The sequence below is a fragment of the Rhipicephalus sanguineus genome, chromosome 2 (assembly GCF_013339695.2).
Source record: "Rhipicephalus sanguineus isolate Rsan-2018 chromosome 2, BIME_Rsan_1.4, whole genome shotgun sequence".
Lineage (NCBI taxonomy): Eukaryota > Metazoa > Arthropoda > Arachnida > Ixodida > Ixodidae > Rhipicephalus > Rhipicephalus sanguineus.
The window spans coordinates 215,601,659-215,621,842 of record NC_051177.1 but is presented as its reverse complement, the minus strand read 5'-3'; the positions used below and the strand labels follow the sequence as shown (position 1 = coordinate 215,621,842).

The 20,184-nt window shown below is 50.3% G+C and overlaps 1 protein-coding gene across 2 annotated transcripts in view; it reads right to left on the bottom strand.

Annotated features, from left to right (window-relative positions):
* Positions 1–20,184, bottom strand: part of LOC119384074 (DENN domain-containing protein 2D) — a 184,981-nt gene that overhangs the window by 80,259 nt on the left and 84,538 nt on the right. For both annotated transcript variants that reach the window (XM_037652354.2, XM_037652355.2), the window contains exons 9-10: positions 19,967–20,080; positions 16,589–16,639 (exon numbers count right to left, since the gene is read on the bottom strand). In XM_037652354.2, coding sequence (XP_037508282.1) covers positions 16,589–16,639; positions 19,967–20,080 — 165 coding nt within the window. The remainder of the gene's footprint in view (positions 1–16,588; positions 16,640–19,966; positions 20,081–20,184) is intronic.

Here is a 20,184-nt window from a genome sequence, read left to right as displayed (position 1 = left end):
TTCGTACACGAAGTTTTCTTGTTTTAGAAAAATGGCCCGTAAGCACAAAGCGCGTACGAGGGGCTCATCCTAGGTTGCATGTTCACTCACTACAGTAGAATCTCGATGATACGAATCCCGCGGGGTCACGAAAAATATTCGTATTAGCCGAAATTCGTATCACCGAAACACATGTAAAACTAGCTAAATTAACAGTCAGAGGCAAACTCATTTTTAGGAACACATAAAAAAAACATTTATTTCTTGCAGAAAAAATCTCTAATGTCTTTCTGCTTCTTTTTTTTCGCGAAGTCACTCAGCAGACTTCTTTGAAATCCGTAAAAACGCGTGCACGTGTCGTCGCTGATTTCATCAGCGGCCATAGCACGCCTCAGGACGTCGAGCGCGTGCAGCGTTTCAGCCGCCGGTGGTGGTCCTTCACCATCGCCCTCGTCTATGTTGTCGCCATCATCGCTGGAATCGGCAACCTCGCATGTGGCCTCCTCAACAATATCCTCCACCGTGCGCGCACCACAAGTGGCGAGGTTGTCATCCGCCGTGCAGAAGTCTTCAGCTGTACACCCAGCATCAAGCAGTTCCCAACCCTCAATTGGCTCTTCCTGCTCTGAGGGCACCTCTTCGGAACTCCTGAAGAAGCCGCATTTCGCAAAGCAGTTTGCTATGGTAGTCGGCGTTACTCGATCCCAAGCCATAGCGATAAAATGGATGGCGTCCAGGAGGCTTATTCGCAGGTCGCCTTTGTGTTTTCTGTCAATATTGGCAAGTAGGCGGCGCACAAGAAGGCCCTTGAAATGATGCTTGAGGTTTTTTATTATTCCAGCGTCAAGCGGTTGCAGGTGCGTCGTCGTGTTCGCGGGCAAAAAGATCAGTTTGACGTTTTGGAGCGTTACTTGCCTCGGGTGGGCGGCGCACTGGTCAAGAATCAAAACAATCTTCCGATTCTTGCAGGCCATCCTTCTGTCAAGGAGCGACAGAAATTCTTCGAACAGGGCCGCCGTCATCCACGCCTTTTTGTTTGCGCGATAGACGCACGGCAAATGGCTCTCGCGCTTGAAACACCGAGGCTTTTGGGATTTGCCAATTACCGTCAGCTTAAGTTTCTCCGACCCGTCGGCGTTACAGCACGAAAGCACCGTTATTCGCTCTTTGCTTTTCTTGCCTCCTTGGCACGCTTCGCCTTTTAAGCAAAGGCTCTTCTCAGGCTGAAGGTTAAAAAACAGGCCAGCCTCGTCTGCGTTAAAAACATCACGAGGCTCATACCCAGAGATGAGTGACTGCAGCTTCGCGAGCCAGTCGCTAACAACGGTCTCGTCAGCCTTCTTCGCTTCCCCACAGACGCTTTTGTAAACGAGACCGTGTCTCGTCTTGAAACGGTGCAGCCACCCACCTGAGGCCTGAAATCCGTCGATGCGCAGAGCAAGTGCGATCTCGTCGGCTTTCTCACGCAACACTTTGCCATCGATGTTCACACCAGCTGCAGTAACCTCCTTAAACCAGGTCAGAAGAGCTTCTTCAAGCTTCACGTGTTGGGCTGTCTTCGCTTGCCTCGCGTTGACGTTGAATGAAAGCACATTCTTCATTATTGAGTCCCGCTGTCCAACAATTGTGCTTAATGTCGACGTTGCGAGGCCTAGCTCCTTAGCCAACTCCGTGCGTTTTCTTTTGGGATCCTCATCGACCTTTCGAAGAATGTCCAGTTTCTCCTTAAAGGAGAGGGCTTTCCGCTTGCGAGACATAGCTTGCTGCCACTCGGCAAAAAAGGCACAATCACAACAAAGCAAGAACGCGGGCTCGAGCACAGCAACGACAACCACTCCGTCCGACGGCACGCATAGAAGAAAGAAGCTCCCGCGGGCCGTGCCTCTCCCTCTCCGGCGTCTCCGCCTGCCGGCCTGCCTCCGCACCAAGAAAAACAAAACAAAAAAAAAAACGTGGCCAGCGCCATCTGTAATCTTCAAGAGAAAGCAAAAGGCACACTCCGGCCTCCGATACACGCAGATCTTGGAGGCTGTCGCGCGCTGCTCGCCGGCGGCGCTGGCAACGTGCCAAACCGGCGGCGCCGCACGCATTCCAGCGCCGTAAGTGCACGCTGCTATCTTCCGCGGCCGTCGGTGGGGCCAACGTTGCGTTGGGTGGGGCGGCGTTTATTCGTATCAAACGACGCGGGTCAAAAATCAGTTCGTAACAACCGTACTCAAGCACGTTGTAAATTAATGGGCCTTGGCCGGGACCACAGAAAAATTCGTATCATCCCGAAATTCGTATTAGCCGTGATCGTATCATCGAGATTCTACTGTACTTGCTTTCAGAAAAACTGGTTTTCAGCCACAAAAAATACTTTTAAAGAAAAGCACGAGTGTTGCAAATATGCACAAAGTGCTTCCCAAATGTGCACAAGGGCTTTTTAGTGCTGCTAAGCTATCTGTGGTGTTTTGGAGATGTTGATATAGCAAAGATGTGCTAGAAGGGACGCTGCTCCGTACAGTTGGAAAAACTTTGATGCGGTTTTCAAACAAATCCTTCAATAGGCTTCAACTTTCGTCCCTCAAACCTTTGCTGCGAACCCTGCGTGGTGTCATGCTGCTCAGCTCGTGGTCGTGGGCTCACTTGCAACTGCATTCCGAAGGAAGTAGTCAAAATCAATCTAGAGCCAACTAGTGACTGCAGAAGGCTGGATGGTACACTACTACAGTAGAACCCCGCTGTTACGTTCCTCACTGGTGCGTTTTCCCGGCTGTTACGTCGTTTTCCGCCGGTCCCGGCATAGCTCCCATAGGATACAATGTATTGGGAACCCCGCTGTTACGTCGTAACTGTCGGACCGTTCCCGTATGATACGTCGCGAAGTGCGCTCGGAGCCGACCGAGTGACTACCGAAGAGAGCGGCCATGGTGCATTTTCACGCAGCTTGGCCTGGTTTTACCGTAATATTAGCCGCATGAGAGGCGCAAGCAACAGGATCTTTCAATTGATGCAAACAAAAGCATGGCCTTCGAGATTCGCGTTGCAAAGATGGCGTCTATGACGTAATTGCTCGCGAAAGCAAGGCCTTCGAGATCGGCATTTACTATTGACAAAAGCACCGCCTTTGAGATTTGTATTGCAGAAACATGGCGTCTATGACATAATTGCTTGCGAAAGCAAGGCCTTCGAGATTGCCATCACGTTTGCGTAGACTCATCATCATCGTTATTTGTCGAAGGACGGGAGGAGTTCGAGCGGTTCGAGCTGGTTGGAGCTCGCATGGTCGTGCGCGCGGTTCGCGGTCGGACTCGTCGCGCTGGTCGTGATTGCGTGTGCTTAGTTATTTCATGCTTACAGCTGTTGGTGTTAAAAAGATCACATACGTTGATTACATTTCTGTGGATGAGGCCGTCCCCAGCTCCGCGTTTCTATCCATCGATCGCGGCTGAGCGCGCCAATTTTCGTGCTGCTCGTAAACATTGAAATAAAATTCTGTACCACTAAATATTTTGTCGTTTTTCCTGTTTTTCGGCTCTTACGTTTCCCGTCTCTTACGTTTATTTCTTACGGTCCCTTCAAAAACGTATCAGCGGGGTTCTACTGTAGTGGTCACTACAACACATAACAACCGATGACTTAAGCATACCAAAGACTAAAGGGTAATATGACAACATATCTGAAAACTGCTGAAGAGGACTTCGGGCCAGTTTCCTAGACAAGTACTTGCAGCCACTGCAGATTCAGCCCATTGTTCAGAAGAAAGACACGTCAGTGAGCCATGCAGCAAGGAAGAAAGTGTGTTAGGTTCTGCCATGTGCTTTCTTCATCTACACAGAAATAATGTTTCTAAACACCTTTCCTGGAAATGCATAAGTTAAAAAATGTAATGAGTATTCAAAAGATAATGAAAACCGCCTTCGAGAGAAGCGGCCAAGCAGAAGCATCCACAGCAATACTTTTAGAAAAGTGTGTGGCAGTCTGCTGTTGGGCAGATATAAGTGAAGTACTTAGTTGCAATATTTAGAAACATGGCATTTATGCTCCAGCAGAACGAATGACACTGCACTGGTGTGTGTTATCTTTACAATGCCCTACTTCCTTTAGACATATGCATAGGATCATACCTAGAACAGATAGTTAGAGATCTCTTATCAACATGGCGCGAAGGGTGTGCATCCGCAGCTAGGCTCCAAAAGACAACTGCTGTAAACGTGTTCCGCTTTGTTGATGGCTTCTTAGTCTTCCACCTAATTAATGCAAAGGGCCAACAGTTGCCTCTGTATACCGTTCTTGATGTATTTTGATGCGAGGTGAAATGTCTAATGCTTAGCCTTTAAAGAGCCCCAAACTACCTCCGATAATTTTTTGACATTTCAAGTAAACACGTGCATTGAGTTCAGAATGCCATCACGATCAACAATGCCAAATATGGCAGCGCTGCGAGCGATGGGTGCACCCCAATTCCGACGAACAATCCCCTGTCCTTCCCGGGCCTTTCGTCAATCCCCAGGGTTAGCTGTGACGTCCACATTCGGGTCTACTCATGTCATGCACAAAAATAATCCGTTTGTTTGCTCGCAGGTAGAAGCACTTGCAGCTCTTTCTCCTCGCACGGTGAGAAGGAGCGCCGGCATGTCGAGACGAATAGAGCAGAGCGAAACGGGAGGGGCCTCTTTGGGATCATCAAACGCGTGTAACTCAGCTATTGTGGCACCATTTCGAAAAATTCTCACGTGTTCGTCGTAAACTCGTGCACAACTGCAACCCGACAACTAAACTTCGACCTCAGGGGAGGGACGTGGGTCTTAAAGCCGTCCTTGTTTATTTTTGAACCAAAAAATAATAAAAGTTGGCATGCTTGTTTAGTTTCTTTTCCGGGTTCTAAAAAGGCAGTTACTTTTTCTGTAGGTTTAATATTTCATTATATAAATAATGAAACAATCTCTTTTTATTTTTACAATAAATGTATAAGCACCTCCGAAAAATACACAAATGACATATGAATCAATAGCAGAAAGCACAAGTCTCACAACAATGTAAGTACTTATATGATTGGGTCATTATTTTGTAGGAACAAAAGGCTCGAAGAAAGCAAACATTTATTTGCGGGGTAACTAAGCTGATGTCGCAGCCATGATGTTTTTTTTTTTTTCTTTGCGACATAGACTTGCCCTTAAGGCATAATATTTGTTGTGTATATTTGTATTAAATGTGCGCCATTAAGCTGATGTTGTGTACGAAGTGAAGAAGTGTCTTGTGGACTGTGTTGTCATGTATCCATCGGTCATAACTGTTTGTGTCACTGTAGCGAAGGCCACACTCTAAGAAAAGATCGAGTAAAAAGGGCGTCTTTTTGTCCCACAACAATAATCGTCATCTGGCTTGCTTGCGTTTCCTTTCTTGAAAACTCGGCGCTGGCCACTTTCCTACCAAGAATGCTATGTCACGCTGATAGCGCTCATGTCGTTCGTGACCAGAAAGTGCCGGGCGCGCGGCAATAGTGGAAGGAAAGGAAGGCAAAATAAATGACGATTATTGTTGTGGGACAAAAAGACGCCCTTTTTACTCGATCTTTTCTTAGAGTGCAGCTTGCAGGAGATGATGGGAGCATACAGACTGTAACGACTGGCATGTCAATATAAGGTGGTATGCATCTGCTTGCATCACCGGAACAGAACAGCACGGGCATATAGCACCCACTGGTAAATGCGACCAGTTCCATGTTGAGATAACAGCCATGATGTCCAAGCTTCTCTGTTTCTTCGTCTTTTTCTGCAGACCGATGCACACTGTCCACTACAGCTCTATCACATGTCCGATGCCCACTACATGGCTCCCCCCCCCCCTAGCGATGAAGGCATTGCCGTCGAGCGGTTTAGTTGCTTGAGATGGCATTGCCAGCGTCCCCGTGAGCTGGCTTCAAATGGTCTATAGAGATCGTCTCTTCGCGTCCTTTAACAAGGAGAGTGAAGTACGTAGGGTTGTGCTTGAGGACTTTAAAAGGACCATCATAAGGTGTTTGTTGGAGCACGAGTAGCATTGTGACGGATGAAGACACGGCTGGTATGTAGTAATGATGGGCTCATATAAACGGTCTTGCAATGATGACGCAACGACGGTGGTACAACAGTAGCCATAGTAGTTCGCAGGCGGTTGGCGTAAGAGTGCAGCTCAGCTGATGCCGGTTCCGAGGCCAAGAATTCGCCGGGTACCCAAGTGTCGTGCCGAAAACCAGCTCTGCGGATGAGCACTGTGCGTCTTCTTTCACCGCAGTGCAAAGACCTAGTAGAACCAGAGGCAGGCGCTCTGTCCAAGGAATGGTTGAGTCTTGTGCACGCAGTGATGCCTTCAGTTGACGGTGGAAGCGTTGCACCATGCCGTTCGAACTGGGGTGGTAAGCTGTAGTACGTATGAGCGTCATCTGATATGAGCGTCATCTCAAGCGTTATCTGATCAGTAGTAAGTGTTTTGATGATACAGCGCTATGGTTTACATCGCTGTCGCTTTATTACTGTCCCAGCAAGGGATGAGAAGACGTGCCGACAACCCAGTCAGTACGCCCCAATCTAATCACTGGCTCGCCCGATCCATGCGATACCGTCCCCCTTTTTCCTCCGTACGAAACAAAAGAGGCTTGCATTCTGCCCCCCGTACACGTGTCACCTTTCGAACAGCGGCGATTCACGTGCTTACGGCCACGGAGTGATGAAGCAGCGAACACATTGGCCGTCGCCGTGGCAACAACCAATAGAAAAGCGCCTCAACGGTGTGTGCGCTCCACCAATAGGAGCACCGCGTACAATGCAAGGTTCATGAGAATGCCCTTTGATTTTTTGTTTTCTTGTGCTTTTTCTATGCAGTTATCGTAAGCAAGAAGGGCAAGAACGGAAAGGCAAAACTTTGAGCTTTGAAATGACGCCAGGATGGCGGCGCTCAGTGGCAGTAAAGGCGAGATACGACGCCGTGAAGAGACGAAGAAGCGACGAAGGGACGCATGTAATGGGTCGACGACGGAGGGAACAACGATGATTAGCGCTGGAGTCTGCGTGAATGCTTCCTGGAAGAGAAACATTCAAGACACGCTGCAAGACTTCGTGAACTGGACACAATTGGTGAATACTGTATTTACTCGCATAATTTGCGCACTTTTTTTCGCGAATTTGGAGCTCCGAAAAGGGGGTGCGCAAATTACGCGGAGATTTCGCGAGCACATCTGAAATAACGCACAATATATAGTCCTAACACGCGCGATATAATACATTAAAGAAGAAAATAAATTATAGCGCAAACGAAGGGTTTTTAACAGAATTAGCACGTACTTTAACCAGCCAGATTCGGTCATGCGCGGTCTAGTCAGAATCACTGGTTGAGAAGTCCGACTGAGAATCATCGCCGCGGCCGCTGTCACCGCTTTCCCAATGCGCGTCGTCCTTGGTTCCGTCGAGTGCGTTGAGGCGTCTTCTTGAAGCTCTTCGCGACAATGCTGGGAGTAACGAGGTGCCACGGCACGGCGATACCGGTGGGCCTAAGCTCTCGCACATATTTGAAAAGGTATTCTTCAACGGCAGGAAACTTTCCATGCTTCGGTCCTCGGAACGGTCTCCTTCCCGGTCTTGTATTAAAAAGCGAACTCTTCTGCGGCACGGTTCCCGTTTCCTTAGGCAAATTCTATAACAGTGAGCTTGAATTTTGCCGAATAGTTATTGTAGCTCAGCGCAAGAGAACAGTGAAAACGCAACTGGCTGATCGCGAAACCTAACCTTCCGAAATCAACGAAGGCTGCGTCGCAGCGCGGACGCAGAGGAGGAGGGTCTGCGCGGGAAAATGTTGGCGCGACTGGCCCTCGCACTCGCACGCCTCCGATGCAGAAAGTAGTCCGTGCCGTGTCGCGTGCATGCATTCTCACGGCGGGAGAACGCTCGAACAGTTCCGACAACCGGTGAACAGATTAACGGTTGGTACGGTCTCGGCGGTTTCCAGAGAATAGAACGAAGTAATCGGAAGAAGGGACTTCGCACTCGCAGCCTGTCTTGTGTATGACTGCGCTCGCCTGCTCGGTGAGGGCCGCGGGGCGCGGCCGCGGCGGCGCGGCCGTCCAAAGTTCGCCCCGTGCGCGCGCGCCGGCGAGCTGGCTCGAGCGGGGCGGGGAGCGCAAAATATGCGAGTAAATATTTTTTTTTAGCAAAGCTGGCTAAATATTAGGGGTGCGCAAATTATGCGAGGGCGCAAATTATGCGGGTTGTAAAGGCGTTTATTGACGGCTGGATTGACGGCGACGATGCACGACAGTCACGACGAAGCGCAGACTCTCACGAGCACGAGGAGCTCTTCGTCTCCGAAAAGAGACGAAGAGGGCGACCCACTAGAAGGCGCTGAAGAGGACGGCCCATTACAACGTTCCAATGCTTCTCTACAATTACCCCGGGTACGAAAAGGGAGCCGTCCGGCGACCTAGCAGCTGGTCACTATGAGCGGGTCATGGTAGGGCTTGAGGCGCTCCACGTTGACAATGTCGCGCCCTCGACGGCGCATGTCGGAAGATGGGTCGATGGGTTCAATCAGGTAGTTGACCGGGGATGTGCATTCGACGACACGGTAGGGGCCTTCGTATTTGGGTAGCAGTTTCGAAGAGAGGCCAGTTGCAGTGGTAGGGACCGAGAGCCACACGAGTGCTCCCGGTAGGAACGTGGGTGAAGAAGTGTTGGTCTCACCGCGGATGCTTTTCTGCCGCTCTTGGTCCTGCGTAGTAAAGGTCTTCGCAAGCTCGCGACACTCCTCAGCAAGTCTGGCTGTGGCAGAAATAGGCGCACACTCAGATCGATCCGGCTTGTATGGAAGGATTGTGTCGATTGTGTGCGACGGGTGCCTGCCGTACAATAGAAAAAATGGTGAGAAACCAGTGGTGCTTTGAGGGGCGGTATTGTAGGCGTAGGTGACGAAAGGTAGAATGGAATCCCAATTTGTGTGATCGGCGGCGACATACATCGAGAGCATGTCTCCGAGCGTGCGGTTAAAGCGTTCCGTGAGCCCATTTGTCTGCGGGTGGTAAGCAGTAGTTTTGCGGTGAACAACGTTGCACTCTTTGAGGATGGCTTCGACGACTTCCGACAGGAAGACACGGCCTCGATCGCTGAGCAGCTCCTGGGGTGGACCGTGGCGCAGCATGAACCGGCGGAGCAGAAAGGAGGCTACATCGCGCGCTGTAGCCGCTGGGAGGGCGGCAGTTTCGGCGTATCGCGTAAGGTGGTCTACAGCGACGATGGCCCAGCGGTTACCAGCCGAAGTCAGAGGGAGTGGCCCATACAAATCGATGCCAACGCGCCCAAACGGCCGGTCAGGGCAAGGTAAAGGCTGCAGACCTGCTGGTGACTGGTGCGTTGAAGTTTTGCGGCGCTGACAATCGATACAGGAGCGAACGAACTTCTGCACGTAGCGGTACATGCCTCGCCAAAAGTACCGTTGGCGAATGCGGTGGTATGTTTTCGATACCCCAGAGTGCGCACACTGCGGATCAGCGTGGAACGATTCGCATATTTCAGAACGCAGACTGCGGGGTATTACCAGTAGCCACTGGCGGCCGTCGGCGTTGTAATTGCGTCGGTGGAGGAGGTCGTCGCGAATGGCGAAATGGTGGGCTTGACGACGCAACGCGCGAGTGGATGGTGTTGCCGAAGGATCAGTGAGCAAGTCTAGCAGTGAAGCGATCCATTGATCCTTGCGCTGTTCGGTAGCGACAGTGTGAACGTCGATGGAACAAACGGCATTCTGAGACATTGAGCTGTGGGTATTGTCGTCAGGCAAGGGGGAGCGCGAGAGTGCGTCGGCGTCGGCATGCTGGCGTCCGTTGCGGTACAGCACGCGGATATCGTAGTCCTGTAGGCGAAGTGCCCAGCGGGCGAGGCGGCCCGAGGGATCCTTCAATGATGACAACCAGCAGAGTGCATGGTGGTCGGTGATGACATCAAATGGGCGACCATACAAATAAGGTCGGAACTTTGCAAGGGCCCAGATGATCGCCAGGCATTCCTTTTCGGTGACGGTGTAATTGGTCTCGGCTTTGGTGAGCGTACGACTTGCATATGCCACGACATATTCAGGGAACCCTGGTTTGCGTTGCGCAAGAACAGCTCCGAGGCCTACACCGCTGGCGTCCGTGTGTACCTCCGTTGGGGCCGTAGGGTCGTAGTGGCGTAGTATGGGAGGTGACGTCAACAAACGACGGAGCTTTGCGAACGCGTCGTCGCATTCGGACGACCACGAATGTAGGGGCCCGTTACTTCCAAGGAGCTTCGTCAGCGGCGATATGATGGTGGTAAAGTTGCGTATGAAACGTCGAAAATAGGAGCACAGTCCTACGAAACTGCGGAGTTCTTTGACGGACGTTGGTTTGGGAAATTCGGCCACGGCCCGAAGCTTGGCCGGATCGGGAAGGATTCCGTCCTTGGACACGACGTAGCCTAGGATTGTCAGCTGCCGTGCTGCAAATCGGCACTTCTTCAGGATCAGTTGGAGGCCGGCGTTGGTCAAACGCGTCAAAACATGCCGCAGACGTTGAAGATGCGTAGAGAAGTCCGGAGCGAAAACGACGACGTCGTCCAGGTAACACAAGCACGTGTGCCATTTCAAGTTGCGCAGAACGGTGTCCATCATGCGCTCGAAGGTCGCCGGCGCATTGCACAGACCAAACGGCATGACGTTGAACTCGTACAAGCCGTCGGGCGTGACAAAGGCTGTCTTCGGTCGAGCGTCATCAGCCATGGGTACTTGCCAGTACCCCGAACGCAAATCGAGAGATGAAAAGTATTCTGCTCCTTGGAGGCTGTCAATTGCGTCGTCGATTCGCGGCAGCGGATAAACATCCTTGCGAGTGATCTTGTTGAGCCGTCGGTAGTCCACACAGAACCGCACGGAACCGTCCTTCTTCGCAACGAGAACAACGGGAGACGCCCATGGGCTGTCCGAGGGCCGAATAACGTCGCGTCGAAGCATATCGTCCACTTGCTCATTAATTACCCGACGTTCTGTGGGAGACACGCGATATGGACGTTGCCGCAGTGGCGGCTGGGCGCCAGTGTCGATGCGATGCGTAACGGCGGAAGTGCGGCCGAGGGAAGTTTGAGCGACATCGAAAGAAGAGCGAAATTCGTCCAATAGGCCCAGAAGCTGGGAGCGCTGGACCGGTGTAAGATCGTCAGCAATGGAGGAACCAAAGACATCAGCGGGTGATGAACCAGACGTCGAAAGAGCGCCGAGCGTACTGGAACTGCGGCAGTGCATTTCATCTGGTTCGTCCATAACTTGTACGTCTTCGAGGGGTTCCACGCTGCCGAGACATTCCCCTCGGACCAACGTAACACTGTACGGAGATGGGTTGATAACAAAAATTGACGTACTGCCCTGAGTGACTTGCACGGTCGCGAAAGGCACCAGCATGCCTTTCCTCGTGCAAACACGGTCAGATGGCGAGAGAAGTGCAACGGTGTCGGAGAGACTGGCGCAGTACACTGACACCGCCGTCGACGAGTTTGCAGGCACCTTGGTGTCGTCTTTGACAAGTACCTTGCCCGGAGCCGATGGACTGTCTGCCGGCGCACATTCAGAGAAGGGTGAGAGCTCTATTTCGGCTGGTGCGCAATGAATGACGGCGTCGTGGCGGGAGAGAAAATCCCATCCTAGGATGACGTCGTGAGAGCAGGCAGGAATTATGATCAATTCGACGGCGTACAGAGCATCCTGAATAATGACGCGAGCTGTGCACACCGTTGTTGGGTGAATACTTTGGGCGCTGGCTGTACGGAGGGAGAGCCCGGAAAGCGGCGTCGTCACTTTTCGCAGTAATCGGCTAAACTTGGCGTCCATAACGGATACGGCGGCTCCAGTGTCGATAAGGGCAGATGCGCGAACACTGTCCACAAATACGTCAATCACGTTCGAGGGGCTTCGCTGAGGGCTTTCGCAGTTCGATAGCGTCGCAGCCCTTGCCTCGTGGACTGCGACGACTAGTTTTCCTGGTCGCGTGAGCCCGAACGTGGCCGCATCGGCGACAGTGAGCGACGTCGTGGAGACGGTGAACGGCGGGTAGATGGTGCGGGGCGGGACGTCGGTGACATAGGCGGCGCTTGGTCATAATAAGGGGTGCTTGATGAGCTGGTCAGGGTTGATGCGACCCCAGGCGGCTGCACGCGATTGCAGTAGCGTGCGACGTGACCGGCGCAACCGCACGCAAAGCAAATGGGGCGGTTGTCGGAAGTGCGCCAGCGGTTCGCGGGTCCCATCCATGTCGCAGAACGGGATGGACGAGGCGGCTGCTGATATGAGTGCATTGTGGGCAGCAGTCGGGGCCTGGGGACGACGTCGACGTATGTAGGCGGCACAGCCGCGTCGAAGGCCTGTGGTCCGACGACGGCTTCGGCGTAGCTCCGCGGGCCAGTCACAGGAATCGCTGGGGGCGGCCTGGCTACAGCTTGCGCGTAGCTTAGTGGTGCAGGCACTAGAGGCGGCTGGTGGTATTCGGGAATGACCTCCGCGATTTCTTGCTGAATCGCTCGGCGGAGAGGAGGCAGAAGTGTAGTTGGCGGCTGGTCAACATGCTGCGGTGGAGTGAAAGCCAGTAGAGACCTGGCGGGCAATTTCCTCACGCACGAACGACTTGATTTCGGCGAGCAAGGTGGAGTGGTCAGGAATTGCCGACAAGCCTGCGAGATCAGCATCGCGTGATGGCGGTCGACGGGTCATCAAGCGCTGCCGGCGCAGCTCCTCGTAGCTTTGGCACAGGGTAATGACCTCTGCCACTGTGCGAGGGTTTTTGGCCAGCAGCATAGTGAAGGCATCGTCGTCGATGCCTTTCAGAACATTCCTGATTCTGTCAGACTCCGACATGCTCGCGTCGGCTTTCTTGCACAGGTCAAGGATGTCCTCGATGTAGCTCGTGAACGATTCCCCTGCCTGCTGAGCTCGTTCACGTAAGCGCTGTTCGGCTTGAAGCTTACGAACGGCAGGGCGGCCAAACACGTTGACGACGGCGGTCTTGAAATCGGACCACGTCGGGAAATCGGATGCATGGTTGTTGTACCACATGCCGGCCACACCCGCGAGGTAGAAAACCAAGTTGGTCAGCTTGCCTGCTTCGTCCCATTTGTTGGGGACGCTCACACGCTCGTAGATCGCGAGCCAGTCCTCGACATCGGTGCCATCCGCGCCGGTGAAGACAGGAGGGTCGCGGATACGGGGGACACCGGGACAAGCGGTCGGGGCAGGAGGCGGCGTTTGCAGAGCGGCGTCTTGCGGCATGGTAGATGGCACGGTACGGGATCGGAGCTCCAGGGGCATCGAATGGAGACCGAAGTTGTGGTGACGGTACAGCACCTCCACCACTTTGTAAAGGCGTTTATTGACGGCTGGATTGACGGCGACGATGCACGACAGTCACGACGAAGCGCAGACTCTCACGAGCACGAGGAGCTCTTCGTCTCCGAAAAGAGACGAAGAGGGCGACCCACTAGAAGGCGCTGAAGAGGACGGCCCATTACAACGTTCCAATGCTTCTCTACAGGGTAAATACGGTATTTAAGACTATAAGTGTTCTTGAATATATTGTAATGCATGAGATTGCATTAGTAGCGTGATTTGTTTGTTTTGTTCTTGTTGTTCTAAACACCATCAGAGTTATATATTGTGAATTGACTTTCCGAGTGTGCACGTGTAAGTGTGATGCTTGTACTGCCTTGATCGAGAATATACTTTGTTGTGTTGACAATCATGGCTCTGAATCGGTCTTTGGACCACAACAGGCGTTCGCTGGTGCGCTAAAAGGACCTACTCTTCTTAATTGCCTGAGCTTTTGTGGTGCGCTTCGGGGAGCTGATACGTTGGCCCTTGGAATCTGCCCGGCGATTGCCTCCCCTTAATCGGAGTCATGACACATGTGAATCACTAGGGCTTTGAGAATGACTTGAACCAAATAATTTATTACACCAATGTTTCTCAACCAGTCCGACACGTTCTTCAGGGGGTGGCACTTCGCATGTGGTGGTGCGAAGCTTTTAAAGATCGTTCGTATTAATGGAAAAGGGGTGAGTGTGAAAAGAGTGTGAAAAGAGTGGCTGACGGGGAAAACAGAAACGTCGCACCACCACTTCGGAAGTAAGTTGAACACTGTAATAACGAAATCAGCATGAAAGCCGAAAACCTTCGATATTGCAAGAATTTCGTTATCGTGAAATAACAGAGCACAAATATGGAATCGATGAGCAAAACGAAAGCTTAATGACATAATTTAGTTAGCTTGCCTTGTCGGCCCTTGCTATGTAGTACAGTCGAACCCACTTATAACGATCCCACATATAACGATCTATCGGTTATAACGACCATATTTGGGTGCACTTACGATTTTCCTATGCTAACCATTGAAGCTGCGTCCATATAATAGCGAACATTTTTCAAAGCCTCCTACTTTTACAACGAACAATTCAGACACGGTCGCGGTAAAAATATGCTGCATACGAAGCGAAAAAAAGTTAAAATATGCCTTCTAAAGCGTGACGAGCGTGCGCTCGCGCGTGCCCCGCTCCAGTTTACTCGAGACTAAGATACCCAGATCGGCGAGCACCGCACGCAGATTTCGGACGCTGCGAGCGAGGTCGCTCACTTTTCAGGCGTTTCTTCAGTGGTAGAATGGCAGTGGGGAAAAAAAAATAGTAGGCATCATGAAGCCTTGCGGTCAGCTTTCGCACAGTAACCTTTCCTGCTGCCGTTCTCTGCAGCTACGACCGCCTGCGATGAACCAAACAATGCCTTGGAACGCAAGAAGGCATAAATGCAATTGAAGTGATAACCGCGATAACTTTCCATCGCAAAAAGGTTCACTGCGTCCCTAAACTCGTCGACGCCACAATGTGCCGCGAAAAGTCGTCCGTCTTTCCGGTAACGGCAGAGACCGGTCGATCGGTGATAACGATTTCCGCGCGATTGCGGCGATGCCTTCGCGGATAAGCATCAGAAAAGAGCGAAGGCGAGGTGGCGGCCATCGATGAACGTGCCATTATGCCTTATGGCCGACAATCTTATCACAGTCATCTGTAGATATCTGCTCGGCTGCGCGTGTGACGTACTACGCCGTACACTGCGGATTGACGGCGGTACGAGCGCGCCATAGCCATGCTGCCGTTCGCAAGTTCGCCGCCGCCGCGTCGTGCGAGACCGCTTTAAAGTGCGCGTCGTTTGTAGAAACGAAATTAGCTCGCTGTTGTTGAGCGGCGCGGGCACCGAGAAACGTCGATGCACTGACAGCGAGCGTATACTGCGTGTTTGACTAGGTGACAACTCAAGTGCGCCGCGCATCGTCGTGCAGGGCCGCGAGAGCATCGCGGAGACGTAGAGGGCACGTTGCTTGGAAAATACTTGTTTTCTCCGCGTTGAACGAAGAGGCTAGTCGTCGCACCCGTGCACGGTCCGGAGTGAAGCAAGCACGAAGAACGTACAAACGCGCGCCTACGGCATACAGCAAGCGGCCCGGCAGTGACTCCGCGACCCGAGTAGACGACGCGCTGCACACAACTAGCCAGGGATGATCGGCTCCACGTCGCGGTACCGCGCTTCGGTGAAACGGTGTCGGCTCATTGCAAAGGCGGTTAATTCACTCGTGAGCACGCAGCGGGCGTCGCTTCATGACGCAAAAAGGCTTAGCTTGTCACCGAAGGGGTTGTTAGCACTTTAACAAAAGTGCACAAAGAAAAAAAAACGGCTTGGCCGCTAAGCGCACGTTTTTAAGGGCGAGTCCATATACAACGAACTACTGATATAACGACCACTTTTCGCGACACCTTCGAGTTCGTTATAAACGGGTTCGACTGTAATCGCATATATCTTTGCAACGCAAAAAAAAGTCCATTGCAACATTGGCATCATTCATTCTGAGGAACATCTGCATCGTGTCGAAAGCCTCCGACACACGTGCGGCTGCCGTACAACATCGTGAAAATGGGCCCAGTCTTGGAACAGAAAGAGAAGCTTGATGGGCATGATCGGATCTGATCGTGCACGGCAGCCCGAGAAAGGGAAACAGCAACCTGCCGTGCCACACTATAGTGCGAAGGGCGCGCTGAGATCATGCATTCAAAGAAAGAAAAGCCCTAAAATGAATATTAAAAAAAATTGCTTAATTCATCTTAGTGAATTAACCAATTCAGCACAATATAAAAATTACCCTGAAGAGCGCACATGACGGTGAACCACGTGGCATCAGTTTAATTCAGTTGTGGTTAACTACTTTATTTAACTTTATTAAACTCCAATTCTGGTTATGTGAGACACTCTGTGTGTGTGTGTGTGTGTGGTGTGTGTGTGTTTGTGTGTGTGCGTGTGGTGTGTGTGTGTGGTGTGTGTGTGTGTAGAGAGAGAGAGAGAGAGATGGAGAGAGAGAGGGGTCGATTCAAGAGCCTGCTGCCTGCCCCGCTCCCCCACCCCCCTCGGGAAATTGAAAACTATGCCACTGCTCTCAATAGTTCATCATCTGTTGCATCTTTTTTTCTGGTAACCGGTCCAGCAGGCTTTATAGTTTTCACAGCCCAGAAACTTTTTGATGTTGTTCATGTCAATGCAAGGCACCATACCAAGAAATGCTCACCCACTCGAACTTGTCATCAAGAGGTCGGGTAGTGGAAACGTCACCATAGCCCTGTTGTAAACAAAACAAGCAGAGATTCAGAACACCAGCCACAGCTATGCATAATAGTACAGTAAATGTGGTGAAAGATGAATGTTTTCGTTTTAGAATTCACAGGACTTCAACAGAATATTCAAAATAGAATAAAGAGCGCAAGTTAAACTGCGTCATTCCAAGCCACTAGCCAGAAACTCTGTTCGATTTATTATTCAGTTTAAATCTTTGTTGGACACAACAAGGAAACGAATGTTACATTGTTTAAAATATTCCAAGTGAGGTATTGATCACTTCTTGATTACAGAAACAGATCCAAAAGCCACGAAGGGTTACATCGCTGAGAAAAAAGTGTAACCTATGTGTCGCACTGCCCAGCTGGGTCCCTCTGCTCCAGTGGGACCTCACTGCCCACTTGAGGCAGTTCACCTGTATGTCATAGCTCGGGCTATTCATTTGACATAAAAAGCTGTCGAAGCACCAGTACATTCAAAGTTGATACATACGGTTGATGCCGATGAAGATTGGCATCCTGTTACAAGCACTAGGTGATGGTGTGTTAATGGCACCTGTCCTTATAAATGTGTCCGTTCAGCATAGGTTTTGTCTGCACGGCATCATGACCCAGCACCTCACGGTCAAAGTAGATAGAGAATGCGCCAAGGGCCGTGCGCATGTCACTACACATTTGGGAGGTGCCATCTGCGGCACTTTTTCTTCTTTCGCTTTCTTTTACCTGCATGCGAAGGACGGTGTTCTGTTTTTGCTGCATGCTAAAGCAGCCAGTGGAACACAATTGTCAAATGGGTGCTGTAATGCTACAGTTGACCTGCCAAGGGGGATCAAGCCCCTCCTTAAAAAATGGAGGGGGCCCCCCCCCCGGTCTTTAAACCCTGGGTTTAGCGTTCCAAAGCAACGCAGGATATGGGGCACGCCGTAGGGAAGGCCTCCGGAAATTTCAACCACCTGGGGTTGTTCAATGCAGGGTTGCTAGGTCGAAAAGACAGAAAGTAGCCAAAGATTTGGAAGAACTAGCCAAAATGTAGCCAACGTTACGCAAGGGCAGCAAAAGTAGCCAAAAGTAGCCAAGCGTGCTTCAAAACGACTGCGACGTCTTGATTTAAATGACTACGTGCGAAAGTCTTTTGGAGAAAAATTTAGATAAGCACAGCCTAGACCTTTCTCGATTAGAATTGCTGAGATTCAAGCATAAATTGTTGAATTTATTTATTCAGTTTATTTATTTATTCAGTAGCTGCATCACCTTTGCAGGCATTACAGCAGGGGGGGGGGGTATATACATCTCTAGATCACTTGTCATTCACTTCTACTCACAAAGCGTGGTAAAAGTCATCATTACATTGAATTTCTGCACTATTTGACGGAACAGCATTCCACTCGCTCGTGGTCCTACAAAAGAATGAATAACGTAAAGAGTCACCTTTAAAAGGAAATTCAAGAACTTTCAAGGCATGGTCCCTTCTTTGCGAAATATATGATGGTAATGCAATATATATATGTTTCTGTCTATGCCTGTTTTTGAATGATAAATGCTGTGAAAAAATCTGAGTCTCAGGGTTTTTCGTCTGTTCTTTAAGTCCTGCCAATGAAGTGCACACTTACTTTCAGGAACACTGAGGTTTTTGTCGTAATACCCCGATCATTTCATGCAGGATGACGGAATTTCTTTCGCCGTTGCAGAAATGACCCTCTTAACACGTCTTGAGCTACTTTTCTTAAAAGGACTAGAAGTCACATGTGGCGACAATAAAAATGAGTAACGCATGAGTGTTCTCAAAATGATACTTTTGGTGTTTGAAGCATAAATTGTAGTCATTTTCGCAATCATTCTTTTGCGTGATGCCGAGCTACGAGCAGTTTGCATACCTGAGTCGCTGTCTGTACCTAATATTGAGAAATCACAGAACCAGTTCATCAGATAACCAATTTCTCATGTCAATGAGTGCTGAGCGCCATGGATGCAGAGCGCTTTTGATTGTCCTCTTTACAACTGATTACAACTTTAGTCTCGTTCAGCCAAATAGGTGGTCAGGCTCCTTGCAACATTTTTCTCCCACCACATATCCATAATTCTTTTCTTGCAAGTGTCAAACTAAATTTTGGAGACTGGCAACACGCTCTGGATGCCTTGTTCTGATCCCGCATATTTGAGCGGCAGTGGGTGCGACATCACCAGATATTGATATTTTGGTTAAAATCTAGGGAAAAAAAAAATAGCCAAGTAGTAGCCAAGTAGCCAAGGTGACTTTCCTGTCGCCACAGGCCCAGAAAGGTAGCCAAATTGGTGCAATGTAGCCAAACCTGGCTACCCTTGTTGAACAGACACTTACATCGCACAGTACACAAGCCTCTACCATTTCGCCACTGCTGCAGCCACAGTCGAATGCTATTTACAAGGATGTTTCACCACCAAAGTTAACATCCTCAATATTTTATTCTCGATTCCATCGACACAGATGGAAACAAACTGTTTTGAAAAGCTTGAGTCTTTGGTGCTCAATTGCAAACTAATTTTAATCTGTGATAGTCACTAAGATTTTTCTTTCTTTGCGGGAGCAATCAAAGCTAGCATATCATTCGCATAATTAAGTGGAGTGCATTTAACATATCTGAACATTAGTGACCTCCTAATGACTTGCATAGCAACTGGAAGCAAGTGCAGATCATGCACCCAGAGCTTTCAAAGCAGTGAGTGCAGGCAGGCTCTGTACCCTGCCAAAGACTTGTGCTCCCAGTATTCTAGGTCACCCTACCTACGCTTGGGTTGATAGGTAGTGTTGCCCTTCCTGTGCACGCATGCTCAGATAAGCTTTGTGCATGCATCCTACACTGTAATTTTTCAGCCGATAGTTACTAGGGGCCCCACCCACCTGCTTCTCAAACCCCTCTTCTTTTTTAATAAACGTTTTTCAATTCAATTCACATCCCTGTGTACACACGCACACAGTGAAGCAGGCGACAAGCCAGGCTAGCATCTTCAGGGTTATCATTAAAAGTTTTACCCATCGAACTTTTCTCTTTGATAGATGCTGAATTTCCAAGTAAATCAGCTCCGGCAATTTGATGCCTGTCACAAAAGCCATTTTCATTTACCTAAAGACAGAAATGAAGATGTAACAATGTGGCACATTGATGATGATGCATGATCAATTGTTGTGTCGAGTCACAATTCGGGAAGAATCCCGAGGGTGGTTTTAGTCACTGCTTGCAACACAACAGCCTAGACCAGGTTGACTAAATTTCCTCAAAAGCCAATGGATAAATAGCGCTTCATGTACAGAGTCTTTTTGGATGATACAGATCAGAATTATCAAAGCACGGTACCAAGTAAAGATTGCAGCCAGGTAGGGGCAGGCTTTTCTCGGCCAGCAAGGACAACAGCCGTGTCCACCCCGACTCCGACAGCTGCTTCAGGGGAGCCTCCAGGTCGGTGAGCAGCTGCACAGACGAGCTCAATCATGTGGCAAATAAGTTCTGCAAAATCACACGGGGCGGAGGAGCAAAAATTACCATTTCCATTCCCTAAAGAGCACAGTAACAGA